The sequence below is a fragment of the Staurois parvus genome, unplaced genomic scaffold, assembly GCF_062004578.1.
Source record: "Staurois parvus isolate SC_StPar_1 unplaced genomic scaffold, SC_StPar_1.0 ptg000827l, whole genome shotgun sequence".
NCBI lineage: Eukaryota > Metazoa > Chordata > Amphibia > Anura > Ranidae > Staurois > Staurois parvus.
Genome location: NW_028318623.1, coordinates 60069 through 77972, shown reverse-complemented (window position 1 = coordinate 77972; position 17904 = coordinate 60069). Strand labels below are relative to the sequence as shown.

Genomic DNA, 17904 nt, shown 5'->3' with positions numbered 1-17904 from the left:
GCTGCAGTGTTTACTGGATAGCATCAGCAGTTTGCTGACTGATTTCCCTTTTTTACAATTTTGTGAACAAAATGTTTTTGAGTGACTGCAGTGTTATCAGAAGGAAATGTGTTCGTTTTTCCAGGTTTGTTACTCTCCTAATGGCAGGATTGGTACTGCTTTGCCATGCTGACAAATGGATTTCTGCTTCTTTTCCCAGGTGGCATTTGAGAAACAAGGCGTGTTCTTACATACCAGCGCTAAAAGGCAGAATGATCAAGATTCTATGATCCCTGGTGTCGTCCGCATTATTGAAAAGGTAAATATGCTTAGAAGTCACATGACCCATGTTCAAGACAGAAATAAGACACAAATGTCGCTCCATATTCATTAACTAGCTCCCGACCGCAGATAGCCGAATGACGGCTGCACTGCGGCCGGCCAGTTCTGAGTGGACGTCATATGACGTCCTCCCAGAACGCGCTGGGGCGCGCACCCGGCGATCTCCAAGATCACTGTGTCCTACGGACACAGCTGATCACGTGATGTGGTAAAAGGCCAATCACAGCGGCCTTTTACCACGTGATCAGCGGTGTCCAATGACACGCTGATCAGAGGGAAATGCAAGTGCCGGTTCTCGGCTGCACTTTCCTCACGCTGTCAGATCGTGAGAAAAGTACTGCCGAGAACCGGCAGTTGTCAGAGCGAGGATCGGCACCGATCATCAGGGCACTGATGATCAGTGCCCTGATGATTGGTGCCCCGCAGTGCCACCCGCAAGTTCCGCCCACCTGTGCCACTCTGCAGTGCCACCTACCTGTGCCCAGCAGTGCCACCCACCAGTGCACCCACCTGTGCCCAGCAGTGCACCCACCTGTGCCACTCTGCAGTGCCACCTACCTGTGCCCAGCAGTGCCACCTACCTGTGCCCAGCAGTGCCACCCACCTGTGCCCGCCCACCAGTGCCACCCACCTGTGCCCACCCACCAGTGCTGCCCACCAGTGCCACCCACCAGTGCAGCCCAGCAGTGCTGCCAGTCAGTGCCCAGGGGCTGTGCCAGTCAGTGCCGCCAGTCAGTGCCCAGCAGTGATGCCAGTCAGTGCCGTCTATCAGTACCCATAATCAGTGTCACCTATCAGTGCTGCATATTAGTGCCGCCTATCCGTGCCACCTCATTAGTACTGCCTATCAGTGCCCATCAGTGCCGCCTATCAGTGCCCATCGGTGCTGCCTCATCAACGCACATCAGTGAAGGAGAAAAAATACCTGTTTGAAAAATTTTATAAAAGAAACAAAGAAACTTTTTTTTTTTTCAAATTTTTTGCATTTATTTTATTTATAGCGCAAAAAGTAAAGCGCCCAGTGGCGATTAAATACCACCAAAAGAAAGCTCTATTTGTGAGAAAAAAATGATCAAAATTTCATATGGGTACAATGTTGCATGACCGCGCAATTGTCAATCAAAGTGCGGCAGCGCTGAAAGCTGAAAATTGGCCTGGTAAATAAGGGGGTATAGGTGCTCGGTAGGCAAGTGGTTAAAAACAGTGAAAACCCAAAAGCAAACCTTTATTATATTGCAGCTTACCAATTCTTAGATGTGATGGCTGCATTAGTTTTCTTCTTTTAGGCTTTCTTTCTTCTATTTTCATCTGGTGATCCAGCAAGGAAGTCTGTTGTTTTTCAAAAGAGCAAACTCTCCAGAAGAATGTATCTGTTACAGCTTTACAGGCTTCTGCAGACAAAAATAATAAATGCACTTTTTGTTTTTTACTTGCAAAAAAATTGTGCATGTATTATTTTTGCGCAAAAAGTGGACTTTGAAGGATGGAAGATAATGCTGGATCTCTCATTTCAGGCATCAGATGTGCTTCTTCAGTGGACCCCTGTGGAAGAAGATGGAGACGCCACACAAATTCATTACACTAAAAAGGTAAAGTCGCACCTTTCTTATGCTGACCTCTTTCTGAATAATTCACAGAGAAATGTCACCTCCACATTTTAGGTAGCATCATACTGTGCAGGCCAGCATAAATAATATATAAAAAAAAAAAAAATAAAAATGTACAAAAATGTTTTTGAAAAATTATAATTTTTGGTTATAAACTAATTTGGGTTATTTTTTTTCCCTGCTTGTGCGCGCTCCCTGGGAGCCTGATCATTGTACGGGACCACTGGGAGGTTCCGATCATGTGATCACTGATTGGCCACTGTGCTGCTAGGGTGACAGTATGTAAAAAAAAAAACCCAAATAATAGGATAAAAAAAAAATAAAAATGTACAAAAATGTTTTTGAAAAATTATAATTTTAGGTTATAAACTAATATGGGTTATTTTTTTTTGTTTACTAAAAAGATAGATGAATACATTTTGGCCAAGATTTTTGAAGAAAGATTATTTATCTGCCAACTTTTATAAGAAAAACAATTTATTTTTCAAACTTTTTGGACTTTTTCATTTGTATAGCAAAAAAAAACAAATCCCAGTGGTGAATAAATACCACCAAAATAAATTTTTATTGTCTCAAAAAAAATTCATATGGGTACAGAGTTGCATGACCGCGCAATTGTCATTCAAAGTGTGAAAACAGTGAAAGCTGAAAATTGGCCTGGACAGGAAGGGGGTGAAAGTGTTCGGACTGGAAGTGGTTATTTTTTGCTATGTAAATGAAAAAGTCCAAAAATTTTGAAAAAAGTGTTTTTTCTTATATAATTTTGCAAATAAATAATATTTCATCATAAAACTTGGCCAAAATGTATTCAGTTATCTTTTTAGTAAAAAAAAAAAAAATAACCCAAATTAGTTTATAACAAAAAATTATAATTTTTAAACATTTGTTTTTTTACAATTTTATTTTATATTTGTTTTTTTTTTGTTTTTTTTACATACTGTCACACTAGCAGTACAGTGTCACCCTGGTGACACTGTACTACTTGTGGGGGGTGATGAAGATTTTTTTTTTTACACTTACTGCTTTTACACCCGTAAAGGCTGTAAAAGCAATCATTTCTCCTTCTCTCTGGCTGCATTCTTGCAGCCATTGAGAACTACTAAGTGAGCTGTGATTGGTCACAGCTTGTCACATGGTACAAGGCTGTTGTGAATAGCCCTGTACCATGTGATCTCTGTGATCATTCACAGATTTCACATGTAGTAAGCAATGATGTAAGAAATGACATCTTGCTTACTACTCTGCATGTGATCACTGATTGGCCAATCAGTGATCACATGATCGGGACCTCGCACAGAGGTCCCGTCCGACGATTGGTGTTCCACTGTGTCCGGAGGACACAGCGGCACCGGATCGCGGTGCTGCACGCTCCCAGGAAGCGTGTACAAGCAGGGAGTGGGGAGGCCGTGCACTGCCAACGTCCGGCCGTTTATATACAACGGCCAGACGGGAAGCGGTTAAAGTAACTCAGTGCTATATCTAAAAAAATATGGCCTGGTCATAAGGGGATGGGGGGGGGCGGTGAATCTTCCGGAGGTCAAGTAGCTAGAAAAACCTAAAAGAATGGTATGCCTGTGGTCAGCAGTAGATTACCCACAGACCGGGGCGGACTGACCATTTGGAAACTCGGGCACTGCCTGAGGGCCCGGGGTCAGTAGGGGGCCCCATGAGATGCCCCTGGTACCTTTTTCATAGGCTTTTTTGAGTTTGGGCAAGGACACAGGGGCCCCATGATTCCCTATTGCCCGGGGGCCCCATGAGTTGTCAGTCCGCCCCTGGTACAGACAATACAAACCAGGGGTGGACTGACCATTTGGAAACTCGGGCACTGCCCGGGGTCAGTAGGGGGCCCCATGAGATGCCCCTGGTACCTTTTTCATAGGCTTTTTTGAGTTTGGGCAAGGACACAGGGGCCCCATGATCCCCTATTGCCCGGGGGCCCCATAAGTTGTCAGTCTGCCCCTGGTACAGACAATACAAACCAGGGGTGGACTGACCATTTGGAAACTCGGGCACTGCCTGAGGGCCCGGGGTCAGTAGGGGGCCCCATGAGATGTCCCTGGTACCTTTTTCATAGGCTTTTTTGAGTTTGGGGAAGGACACAGGGGCCCCATGATCCCCTATTGACCGGGGGCCCCATGAGTTATCAGTCCGCCCCTGCCCACAGATGTAAGATACCCGATACCACTACACCATTTCTAAACTGACTGCTGGTGGAGCCTGCGCCTATCTCTTCTATACTCGCCTCCAGTGTCAAGGCCAGGCCTGCAGAAAGTTGGAGGGGACAGACCAGGCCTCGGCCACTGCAGGGGAGCATGACAATGTGCAGAGCCTGGACATACACTCGGCTCTCAGGGGGGCTGTTGGACATATTTGAAAGTATAACAGCGAGCTATACTAAGGGCTTACCTTTTTAGTATTCTGTTTTGCACAGAGAAGGTCTTTTTCTGAAATTGCAATAGGAATCTGTCATAGTTCTCATTTTTTTTTTCTTCATTTACACTTAAATAACAGGAATCTCCAGGCAGTGCAGCATGTCGTGCGGAAGAGGAACTGTTTGACCCCGGTTATGAGCCAGACTGGGCTGTCATCGGCCCAGTAGGAACTAAAGCTCACCCCCAAGAACTGTCAGGTATGTGTTGGATCAATCATACACGATGGCGATGAATTGAATCTGCAGTGGTGACATTTTAAAGGAAATGTACATAGAGAGGAATATAGAGGCAGCCAGTGAATGACCGCCTTCTGAAAATACTAGTTACCCGGTGTAACGGAACCGGACCCCGACTGCACTGGGGTATTTCCGTTAGACTCCCGCTTCTCCGTCCGAACACAGATCCACGGACACCACCGCTGACCACACAAGACACCAGTCTGTATAAACGTGGAACTCTTTATTTGAAACTCGAACTGGCTTTTTATACACTCAGGGGACAAATCCTCCCTCCCTGCATAATGACACAAGGCGGAGCAATCTATACTTAGCAACAAGAGACACACAGCAGACACCCCCCACCAAGCCAATATACAAACACATACATCCCATAATAGTTTGTTCCCAAGCAAGACACACAATAGAACAATGGGATGCACCACATGGCAGTAAATAATGAACAACCCCCACACCCCACCTATACATTTCTACTCAATAGCAGGACATTTCACCCTGCACCCCTAACAGGCACAGGGTGACTTACACATAAGTTGGATATGGGGAGCTAAGACGGGTCTCCCCACCTCTCCAAAGGGGGCTGTGTTCCATGGGACCCCCACCCAAAGTGACTCCCGTCGCACCCGGTTGATCCAAATATTTCAGTATTTTTGCAGCTATTGATCTACAATGGATATGCAGACCAGGAGCTCTGACCTCATTGTTTGAATCCTTTTATTTTCTACGTCGGAAGGAGTTCAGCACAGGCAGCTTTTTCTTCTTCTTTGCTTTCCGGAAAACCCAGCATAGGGGAAGTATGGAGGCTGCCATTGCTGACCCCTGTCTGAAAATACAAGTTGCCTGGTTGTCTCTGTCAGTGGTGCATTTAGGTTTCGTGCTGCCCTAGGCAACACAAAAATAGTCTCCCCCCACGGAGAGAGCCTGATACTGACAAACTCCCCCCTCTCTTGCCATAAGAGCCTGACATTGGCCAAAAACACCCCCCCCACCCAAGAGAGCCTTCCACTACCACCACCCCATACACCCTGGCAACCCCACCCCCACCCTGGCAAGAGAGAAGACACTCACCTTCACAGCTCCGGACATCCCCGGGAACAAGAGTCAGGCTCTGCATATACCATCAAGCAGCCCGCAGCATCTCTCAGATCCCACCTGGTCCCCATGCTGCGTGTGTCCTTTCTTCCATCCCTTCTTTTGGAGGGCAGTGCTGCCCCCCTGAAAAAATGCCGCCCTAGGCAGATGCCTTGTTTGCCTTGTGGTAAATACGCCCCTGGTCTCTGTCCACTGTACTAAGGGTGATTTCACAGTATACAAGGCGTCAGATCGCAGAGTATAACCTCTATGGCTGTCCTGTGTTGCTGGCTGACCTAGGGTGCCGTGTGATCTTTGATTCAGCTCATTGCACTTCTCCTTTTTAGTTTTTTTTTTTATGTTCAAGCTTTATTTGAAGTGTACAAAACACACACTTCATTCATTGCCATGTCAAGCAACGCGCTGCACTGCACTGCCTGACACCGTAGTGTGATTTGGCCAAGTGCACTGCAATAAAATGCAGGTTGTCTGCATTTTATTGCAGCACACTGCATCGCAGTGCTAGGCTGTGTTGCAGTGAGAATGGGACACATACGAAACAATTGCTTCTTGTGTTTCCCTGCATTGACAGACGGTTTACCATGCAGTAACACATCTGTCACCGCAGATAGTGTGAATTGGCCCTAAGAGTGATCTGTCATTTTGCTTCTGTGACTTTCTGATTGCCCAGAAAGACTTATGCAGGCCATAGATGGGGAGAAAATCGGACGATTTTCGGATCGTTAGTGGATTAATTGTTCGGCCGTTTTTCAGTATTTTGGCAGATTTTTTTTATCGGTAAAGTTGGAAAAAAATCGGCCGATTTTGCCGATTGGCCGATTTTCGCGGCAATTATGGGCAAATCAGCCGATCTTTTTACTGATAAAAAAATCTGCGCATGAGCAGTGACCTGCAAGAGGAAGACAAAAAGAAGAAGAGGATGAAGAAGAGGAAGAAGAGGAGGATGAAGAAGAGGAGGATGAAGAAGAGGAGGATGAAGAAGAGGAGGATGAAGAAGAGGAGGATGAAGAAGAGGAGGAGGATGAAGAAGAGGAGGAGGATGAAGAAGAGGAGGAGGATGAAGAAGAGGAGGAGGAAGTAGAAGAGGAGGAGGAAGTAGAAGAGGAGGAGGAAGTAGAAGAGGAGGAGGAAGTAGAAGAGGAGGAGGAAGTAGAAGAGGAGGAGGATGAAGAAGAGGAGGAGGATGAAGAAGAGGAGGAGGATGAAGAAGAGGAGGAGGATGAAGAAGAGGAGGAGGATGAAGAGGAGGAGGAGGATGAAGAGGATGAAGAGGAGGAGGATGAAGAAGAAGAGGAGGAGGAGGATGAAGAAGAAGAGGAGGATGAAGAGGAGGAGGATGAAGAGGAGGAGGATGAAGAGGAGGAGGAAGAATAAGAGCATGAAGAGGAGGATGAAGAGGAGGAGGAAGAGGAGGAGGATGAAGAAGAGGAGGAGGATGAAGAAGAGGAGGAGGATGAAGAAGAGGAGGAGAATGAAGAAGAGGAGGATGAAGAATAAGAGAATAATGAAGAGGAGGATGAAGAGGAGGAAGAAGAAGAGGAAGAAGAAGAGGAAGAAGAGGAATTCCAGTCCGGCAAAAAGTGTCCCTGCAGAGAGCTCCGCTATTTCTTTGACAGTTCTTTGATATTTATAGCGGTTGCAACATTGTATCTATTTGTTTCCGAATAAAAACATCTGTATCTTAAATGGATACAAATAGATACATTGTTGCAACTGCTATAAATGTCAAAGAAATAGTGGAGCTCTCTGCAGGGATACTTTTTGCCGGCTGTAGACGGGATGAAAATCGGCCTATTTTTTTTTTACCGTTCCTGGTAACGTCAGCCGCTTGAACGACCGATTTTTCGTTTTTTTAAAGAAAAATCGGCCGGTTTTCTCCCCATCTATGGCCTGCAATACTCTCTATCTGCATGGGACTTCCCCATGTGTTATTATCAGGTCTAATTGCCAAGCACTAGGCCTGATCACTGTCAGCTGTAGCTGTCTGTGCATCTGTGTGTGAGGACAGTCCGTTATCCACCTAAGTAAGTTCACGCGCCATCTGACAACAATTCTTAGGGTGGCCATACATTATGCAATATTCTTTCCTTCAACCATGGGATTTGCTCAATTCCCCCACCATGAACACAATCTGTGTTGATGGGATAATCCTTCCCACTGTGCTATTGTATTCTCACAGTGGGAGGTTTCCCTGCCTTCAGAATATAATGATCACTGCTGGCGGCTGTAGCCAGTGGCAGTGATTGTGCAAAAAAAAACCTGACATGCTGGTTGTATTGCAGTTGATCGATAGACCATCTTCAGTACAACCAGCCTGCCGATAGATGGATTGAAAGTCATCTGGTCCCTGCTGATCTGAAATTTCGATCCATCTGTGGCCGGCTTTAGGGACAACTTGCAGCTTCAGAGATGGGCAAGGAAACTTGGATCAGTGAGTACACCTTCCTGTGGGAGTGCTATCAAGAGGCCCTGTCATCACATTTCATATCTGTTTGAGATTTTTATTGTGAAATGCTTATATTGTACTTATTCACAATTCAGTACTGGGTGTATCAGATTGTTCTTTTTCTTGCCTGCTTGCTAATGCTTCTTCGAATGCATCGCCGCAGATGGTGCTTGAGAGTGGTTTTGCAACCTTGACCTATGCTGAGTGTTTACCACTAATGTTGCTCTTGTAGAAGAGCACTTTCACAGAAAGCCTTTCTTGACATCTAGTAATGTTGTGCTAGGAGCTCCTGACAGATGTTGTAGAGGCCATAGAGTTGGGGGTAGGGGGCTGCCTGTAGCTCTGCAAATACAAAATAGATTGGTTGAAGCTGTCAGGACCCAGATCTGAACCTGCAACCTCTGCTATGTATGGCAGTATCTCTTCTTGCTTTACAGCTGTATACCTGATTCCTTATACAGCCTTGCCTTGCGTCTTGTTTCTTTTCAACCTTCAACCCTGTGCTCCTCCCAAGAACTTCTTATTTTAGCCATGTCTTTGCAGTTCCTGTTTGCCAGCATATTGTGCTTTCTCTCTCTTGTCACTACTGCTACCGCCTGTTTCTTCGCTACCACACGTTACTGACCTTTGGCTTCGATTCTGCTGCATGGCAAGACTTCAAAATGTGGTCTGGTTACAAAGGTTTTAATTACCCCTGGACTTTATTGGGTTGATTTACTAAAACTCGGGAGTGCAAACTCTGGTGCAGCTGTGCATGGTGGCCAATCAGCTTCTAACTACAGCCTGTTAAGTTAACCTCCTTAGCGGTATTCCCGAGTGTAGCTCGGGGTAAAATTTGAGTAGCAAGAGCGGTAAACCCAAGCTACACTCGGGCTTACCACGCGGCGTTGCACAGGGAGTCCCTGCAGCACTTACCTTGTCCTTCGCTCCCACGATGTGTCCCCTGCAGCGTCCCTGGCCATCTCCTCCGGCCGATGCCAGCATCCGGCTTCTGTGTTCCAGTCTCTGTGACGTCGGGACGTACGGGCGCCGGAACCGGCGGGAAATTTGAAATTTTTAAATTTCATTTTTTTTTAAATGATTATTACATAGTAAAACATTGCTGTTTCAATGCATTTCACATACATTTTGTCCCGAGTGCTTTGTCCTGTGCCCTGCCTGCATTTTGACTGTTCTTTCTGCCTGGAAACTTAGAAAAGTCCATGGCGTCCAAAAAGCGTCCCTTTACGTCAAAAGCGGTTTTAGACCGGCTAGAGAACAGCGATAGTAAATCAGAACCACTTGCAGAATTGAGTGATAATGATTCGTGGGGGAAATTCCTCATCAGACACTGAAAACGATTTTGCGACTTTGCTCAGCGATGTGCGAACTTGGCGCTGTATTTCACATTTCAGTGTTTTTGGTTTGATTATATTATTGAATTAAATGTATTATTATTATATTATTATTTTTTATGATTATTTATTAAATTATAATTTATGATTTCGTGTTTCAAATTTTATCATACCCGGGATGTTTACTAGACTCTTGTTCGGACAGATTTCAGTGAGTTATTCCTAACAATTACAGCCTACAATAAAAAACTACATATTTCCATGCAAAAAAATGGTACCGCTTTCGGCACAAAAAAATCAGAAATATACCGCCGAGGAGGTTAAGCTTTGACAATAATACCTGGAAGCTGATTGGTTTCTATGCAGAGCTGCACCAAATTTTACACTGCAGGTTTAGTAAATCAAATGTAGTGTTTGTAAAGTCCAATTTTTTAAAAACAATAACAAATATGATATACTTCTCTGCTCTGTGTAATGGTATTGCACAAAGCAGCCCTGATCCTCCTCTTGTGGGGCCCCTCCGGCGCTCCTGGGTCCTCTTCCTCTCTGTGTGCCATCATAGGAAGACGCTTTTTATTTTGGCACACCTGTGTGCTCGATCCTGAGCCCTGCTGCCTGCGTCTATAGACACAGTGAGGCTTGGCCCTGTCCTCCACTCTCTCGTCACGTGATTTGATTGACAGCAGCAGCCGATGGCTTCCACTGTTCTCAGCAAAGCGTGTGAGAGCGAGTAGAAGAGGAGAGAGAGAGGCACTACAGATGTAAGTGTACAATCCAAACGCACACGTTCCTGCGTTAAAAATGGCTGTGTGTATAAGTGGGTGCTGCAGCGACCGTCGGCCAGAATATGCCTGATGAAGGGGTCCTGTGAGACTCCGAAACGTTGCCTTGCTGTAACTATGTGATCATTTATTAACCACTTGACCTCCAGAGGATTTACCCCCCTTAATGACCACGCCTCTTTTTGCTACTCGGCGCTGCACTAATTCAACTGATAATTGCGCGGTCATGCAATGCTGCACCCAAACGAAATTTACGTTCTTTTTTTCACACAAATAGAGCTTTCTTTCTTTCTTATTTGATCATCTGTGCGTTTTTTATTTTTCACACTATAAACAAAAAAAGGCCAAAAATTTTGAAGAAAAACAATTTTTTTTACTTTCAGCTATAAAAAATATATAGTAAACTCAAAGTTGGTTATAAATTTAGGCCAAAATGTATTCTGCTCCATGTTTTTGGTAAAAAAAATCCCAATAAGTGTATATTGATTGCTTTGTGTGGAAGTTATAGCGTCTACAAACTATGGTATAGATACTGCAATTTACGCCATTTTTTGCTATACAGTTCTGTGCTAGTTCAACGGACAATTGCGCGGTCATGCAATACGGTACATAAATGAAATTTACATCCTTTTTTTCCCCACAAATTGAGCTTTCTTTCGGTGATATTTGATCGCCTGTGCGGTTTTTATTTTTTGCGCTATAAAAAAAAAAGTCTGACAATTTTGAGGAAAAAAAACAATATTTTGGACTTTTTGCTATAAAACATGTCCAGTGAAAAGAAATTTAAAAATCAAATTTAGTCATAAATTTCTGCCAAAATGCATTCTGCGACATGTCTTTGCTAAAAAAAAAAACCCAATACGTGTAAATTAATTGGTTTACGTGAAAGTTATAGCGTTTACAAATGGCGGGAAAGATACTGGGATTTTTAGTTTTTTTTTATACTAATAATGGTGGCGATCAACGACTTATGGCAGCAATCAGGGACTTATGGTGGCAATCATCGACTTATGGCGGGACTGCGGCGGACATTCTGACATTGGGGGGTACTGACTTGGGGTCACTGACATCCCCAGTGACACCAATACAGTGATCAGTGCAAAAAAAAAAAACACTGACACTGTACTAATGGCACTGGGGAGGAAGGGGTTAACTTTATTATTCAGGGAAAGGGTTAACTGTGTGAGGGGGAGTGTTTTACTAGGGGGCGGGGTGTGTACTGCAGGGAACACCTCTGATCTGGAGAGAGAAACTCTTCTGTCCCGATCAGTGTGTCCTGGAGCTGTCAGGGAACTGACAGAAAGCACAGCTACTGCAGCTGTGCTCTCTGTCAGCTATTGCCGCCGATCGCCGGGTCATAGCCGGTAAGGACCGGCTGTGACCCGGCGACTGACATCCGCGGCTGTGATCGGCGGGACAGGCAGGGCGGCGGCGCGCCTCGCGCGCGCCCCCTACCTGTTTACAAAACACACGTTTTAAAACGTGGTTTTGCCTGCCCGTGCCGCCGTATTTCTACAGTGGCAGGGTGGCAAGTGGTTAAAACTTTTGGACCCATATTGGTGTGCTGGTGACATTCTCCTAGGCACTACAGATGGGCACTGCTCTGGATCGAGATAAGGCTTGGGTAAGTATAGGGGGGTGAGGGGGCTGTACACGTCATGAAACGTTTTTTACCTTGCAGGGAATGCATTAAGATAAAAAAAATGTTTAGGGTTTGCAACCACTTTGAAAGATTAAGCCCAAATTTATTTGAAGCCTGTGATTTGTTGATGCCTGTGCCCCCATTGGGTTGATTTTTCCTCACCTGTCCTGATAATGATATCCCTCTAACCACTTCTGAAGTTTCATTTTAATTGTGATTGTCATGTTTTATCCTACAGTTGCAAAGCCTGGTAGTCGGGAGAAATGGGCATTTTCATTGAGTTTATCAGAACTAAAGTCCATTCGCAAGAGCAAACTTGGCCTGAGCTGGTCCTACCTCATATTTATTACCAAGGAGGGGGTCTCCTTTCAAGCTCTGCATTTTCATCAGGGTGGGACAAAGGCTCTGCTGAAAGCCCTCCGGAAATATGTCCTATTGGCAACGTAAGTACTGAAGATATTCACTAATCCTTATCCACATGCTGAATGTATCCTGGAGGATATCTTCTCCATAATGACTCCAGTTTTTTAAGGGTATCTCTACAAGACCACTTAAAGTCTATTGAACCCCCAGAATACACATCTCATGTTTTGCAGCCTACAAGACCCTAACTAGAACACAAATCATGATGCAGTGTAAGCTCTCATCCTACATGTCTTGTGCCATGATTGGAACACCTAAATCAATGATTTGGAGGGCTGGCCCAATACTTTTGGCAATATAGTGTATGTCAGTGGTTCTCAACCTTTGGGTTGCGACCCCCTTTGGCGTCGAACGACCTTTTCACAGGGGTCACCTAAGACCATCGGAAAACACATATTTCCGATGTGTAAAGAGCAGCTACTGTGTAGAAAGGAGCTACTGTGTTGAAAGCAGCTACTCTGTTAAAAGCAGCTGCTGTGTTGAAAGCAGCAGTATTGGAGATAAAAACGACACTCATGAATTATAATTACTGGGTAAATAATTTTATGGTTGGGGGTCACCACAACATGAGGAACTGTATTAAAGGGCATTAGGAAGGTTGAGAACCACTGGTGTATGTGAATCCCTCCCAATAAATTATCCTCTAACAAGTTATATATCAGTGCTCACACCTTGCACTATATTATGCTAATGCATAATATAGTGCAAGGTTTGAGCACTGATATATAACTTGTGAGAGGATAATGTTTTGGGAGGGATTCACATACACTATATTGCTAAAAGTATTGGCCCTGCCCTCCAAATAATTGGATTTAGGTGTTCCAATCCCCTCCATGGACACAGGTGTATACAATCAAGCCCCTAGGCATGCAGACTGCTTCTACAAACATTGGTGAAAGAATGGGTCGTTCTCAGGAGCTCAGTGACTCCAAGCGTGGTCCCGTGATAGGTGGCCAACTGTGCAATAAGTCCATCCGTGACATTTCCTGGCTACTAAATATTCCACCAACTGTTAGTGGGATTATAACAAAGTGGAAGCAACTGGGAACAACAGCCACTCAGCCACCAAGTGGTAGGCCACGTCACATGACAGAGCGGGGTCAGCGCATGCTGAAGCGCACAGTGCGCAGAAGTCGTCAACTGTCTGCAGAGTCAATAGCTAAAGACCTCCAAACTTGGTGTGGCCTTCAGATTAGCACAACAACAGTGCGTAGAGAGCTTCATGGAATGGGTTTCCATGGCTGAGCAGCTGCATCCAAGCCTTCCATCACCAAGTGCAATGCGTCGGATGCAGTGGTGTAAAGCACGCCGCCACTGGACTCTAGAGCAGTGGACATGTGTTCTTTGGAGTGACCAATCACTCTTCTCTGTCTGGCAATCCGTTGGACATGTCTGGGTTTAGTGGTTGCCAGGAGAACGGTACTTGCCTGACTGCACTCTGCCAAATGTAAAGTTTAGTGGAGAAAGGATTATGGTGTGGGGTTGTTTTTCAGGGGTTGAGCTTGGCCCCCTAGTTCCAGTGAAGGGAAGTCCTTAAGGTGTCAGCATACCAAGACATTTTGGACAATTTCATGCTCCCAACTTTGTGGGATCAGTTTGGGGATGGCCCCTTCCTGTTCCAACATGACTGTGCACCAGTGCACAAAGCAAGGTCCATAAAGACATGGAGGAGCCAGTTTGGGGTGGAGGAACTTGACTGTCCTGCACAGAGTCCTGACCTCAACCCCATAGAACACCTTTGGGATGAATTAGAGCGGAGACTGTGAGCCAGGCCTCCTCCCCCGACATCAGTGCCTGACCTCACAAATGTGCTTCTGGAAGAATGGTCCAACCTTCCCATAGACACCCTCCTAAACCTTGTGGACGGCCTTCCCAGAAGAGTTGAAGCTGTTATAGCTGCAAAGGGCGGGGCCAACCCAATATTGAACCCTACGGACTAAGACTGGGAGGCCATTAAAGTTCATGCGTGTGTAAAGGCAGGCGGCCCAATACTTTTGGAAATATAGTGTTTTAGCTGCTCAACCAATGCAAGTAAATTTGGCAAAATTGGTAAGTTTAGTATAGCCAGGTAGATACGCACCGTAAAACAATAGGCAGATGGATAGATAGATTCAGATAGATAGATAAATAGATATAGATTCAGATAGATAGATGGATAGATAGATGGATAGATAGATGGATAGATAGATGGATAGATAGATGGATAGATAGATAGATGGATAGATAGATGGATAGATAGATGGATAGATAGATAGATAGATAGATAGATAGATAGATGGATGGATATAGATTCAGATAGATAGATAGATAGATAGATAGATAGATAGATAGATATAGATTCAGATAGATGGATAAATAGATGGATAGATGGATAGATAGATAGATGGATATAGATTCAGATAGATAGATAGATAGATAGATAGATAGATAGATAGATAGATAGATAGATAGATGGATAGATGGATATAGATTCAGATAGATGGATAGATAGATAGATAGATAGATAGATATCTGCTCATCAGTACACACATTTATTGGACATTGGGTCTCTCTGGGCTCTTCTCCATGGAATAGGAAAGGATTGTCCCTGATTGGAGAAAAATGTTTCCAATAATCTGGGAAATCGTCATGCCCCATAACAAGCTCTCTTGGCTTCCTGAGATGCTCGTTCCTACGTTTTAGCAAATGACAAATGGCTCAGTAATTATAAGCGATGCTCCAAATCGCTAGCATTTGTGACAGACGCTGCTTCAGACCACAGCCACCTTCACCAACTTGTGACAGATGGCTTGTTGAACTCACACTGTCACTAAAACGTGACGATGGCACTCTCACCTTGCACAAAGGTTTTCCAGCTTGCAGGACCACTATCTAAGCACCAGCCAACTATGAGTGATCCTTGCTGGGTATGGTTATCTACGCAGTTAACCCTTTTATATCCCAAGCTGTAAAATCTTTGTGCAGGGTTAGACCGAGAGTGCCATTGGTGTGTATCAGTGGAAGCGCGATGTGAGTTTGACCGACCACAAGTTGGTGAAGGTGGCTGGGTTCTGACGCCGCGTCCGTGACAGCATTGCTATTTGTGCGCATTAGTGCAGTGTGAGAAGATTTGTTTTATTCTCTCTCCCACCAGCCCTAGCGGCAGATATTTATCTTTCCTTCGCCACTTCAGCACCTAGAGCTGACTGAGATATCCGGTTCTTCTGGGTGTGGAGGAGCATGTGACTCTCCATGTGATAACGCTGGCCCAGTAAGCTTCTGTTTAGAACAAAAGCCTGCTATTTTTTTAGCCCAGAATTCTTACATCTTTTGCTTTTTTACTGATCAGTTTTTCAGTTAAAAAAGCAGAAGAAAAATGCATCCCTTACGATCCTGTGAAACTCTTTATGCCGGTCAGTTGTGTTTTTAAAAGTCCCACTTGCTGCGTTTTTGTTGCGTGTTTAACCTCCCCGGAGGTATTCCCAAATGTAGCTCTCCTTCGCTGACAAGCACCCAATCGATGCTCATTACACTGCAAGGTCCCTCCCCTCCTTGCTAGTCCCCGGGTGCAGTGCTAGAGACGGGAGGGGGGGTGTATGAGGAGATAAACAGCGCAATGAGCGCCATACAGCCCCTTTTGTTTTTAAAAGTCCCAGACATTCCTAACAGCACCTGAGATTTAAATACAGCTTTGGTTAACCCCCCCGGAGGTATTCCCAAGTGTAGCTCGGGGTAAAGTTTCAGCACCACAAGCGGTAACCCCCCCAGCTACACTCGGGAATACACTGCAGCGTTGCTCCGGGATCTCTTCTTCACGTACCTTGTCCTGCGCTCCCGCGATGTCCCTCCTGCAGTGTCCCCGGCAATGTCCTCCGGCTGATGCCAGCATCTGTCTTCTGGGTTCTGTTCCCTGCGACGTCAGGACGTACGGGGGACGGAATTGGTGGGAAATTTAAAACTGTGAAAAAGTGACATTCACTAAATACACTAAAATCACATAGTATAACATTCCTGTATCAAACCATTTCACATACATTTTGTCCCGAGTGCTTTGTCCGGCGCCCTGCCTGCATTTTTACTGTTCTTTCTGCCTGGAAACTGAGAAACGTCCATGGCGTCCAAAAAGCGTCCCTTTAGGTCAAAATCGGTTTTAGACCGGCTAGAGAACAGCGATAGTAAATCAGAACCACTTGCAGAATTGAAATTGCACCGCAAAAACGCATATGCATTCTCACTGTGTTTTTGCAAGCAGCTTAAGAATTGAAACCCAGGAACAAAAATGTAACATATTGCTGCTTACTTGTCACACTCGCCTGTTCCACATTCCATGGTCGGGTCTTTCCCTCTGTTTGCAGCCATCAGCTTCCTACTTCTGCTGGCACTTTAGACCTCAAAATCCACATCCAAGGCCTCACCACCCCCACCCCAAAAAAAAATCTATCTCAGCCGACCCCAAAAATCGCACCCCCGGCCTCACCAACCCCTGCCCCACTCCCCCCACCCCAAAAAAAAACCTATCTCAGCCGACCTCAAAATCCGCACCCCCGGCCTCACCACCCCCGCCCCACTCCCCCCACCCCAAAAAAAACCTATCTCAGCCGACCCCAAAAATCCATCCCCCGGCCTCACCACCCCACTCCCCCCACCCCAAAAAAAAACCTATCTCAGCCGACCTCAAAATCCACACCCCCCGGCCTCACCACCCCGCCCCACTCCCCCCACCCCAAAAAAAAATCCTATCTCAGCCGACCTCAAAATCCGCACCCCTGGCCCTACCACCCCCGCCCCACTCCCCCCACCCCAAAAAAAACCTATCTCAGCCGACCCCAAAAATCCATCCCCCGGCCTTACCAGCCCACCCCAAAAAAAAACCTATCTCAGCCGACCCCAAAAATCCATCCCCCGGCCTCACCACCCCACTCCCCCCACCCCAAAAAAAAACCTATCTCAGCCGACCTCAAAATCCGCACCCCCCGGCCTCACCACCCCGCCCCACTCCCCCCACCCCAAAAAAAACCTATCTCAGCCGACCCCAAAAATCCATCCCCCGGCCTCACCACCCCACTCCCCCCACCCCAAAAAAAAACCTATCTCAGCCGACCTCAAAATCCGCACCCCCCGGCCTCACCACCCCGCCCCACTCCCCCCACCCCAAAAAAAAATCCTATCTCAGCCGACCTCAAAATCCGCACCCCTGGCCCTACCACCCCCGCCCCACTCCCCCCACCCCAAAAAAAACCTATCTCAGCCGACCCCAAAAATCCATCCCCCGGCCTTACCAGCCCACCCCAAAAAAAAACCTATCTCAGCCGACCTCAAAATCCGCACCCCCCGGCCTCACCACCCCCGCCCCACTCCCCCCACCCCAAAAAAAAACCTATCTCAGCCGACCTCAAAATCCGCACCCCTGGCCCTACCACCCCCGCCCCATTACCCCCAACCCAAAAAAAACCTATCTCAGTCAACCAAAAATCCATCCCCCGGCCTCACCACCCCCGCCCCACTCCCCCCAACCCCAAAAAAAAACCTATCTCAGCCGACCTGAATCATGAAGGGGGGAGGGCATGCTGTTTTAATGGGCTGGCATGCACATTTCTCAGCTTTCAA

General features: G+C 46.0%; 1 protein-coding gene across 2 annotated transcripts in view; it reads left to right on the top strand.

Moving 5' to 3' along the window:
• TBC1D17 (TBC1 domain family member 17) overlaps window positions 1-17904 on the top strand; it is an 84596-nt gene that overhangs the window by 8870 nt on the left and 57822 nt on the right. For both annotated transcript variants that reach the window (XM_089655149.1, XM_089655148.1), the window contains exons 2-5: window positions 200-298; window positions 1836-1910; window positions 4443-4560; window positions 12134-12338. In XM_089655149.1, coding sequence (XP_089511275.1) covers window positions 200-298; window positions 1836-1910; window positions 4443-4560; window positions 12134-12338 — 497 coding nt within the window. The remainder of the gene's footprint in view (window positions 1-199; window positions 299-1835; window positions 1911-4442; window positions 4561-12133; window positions 12339-17904) is intronic.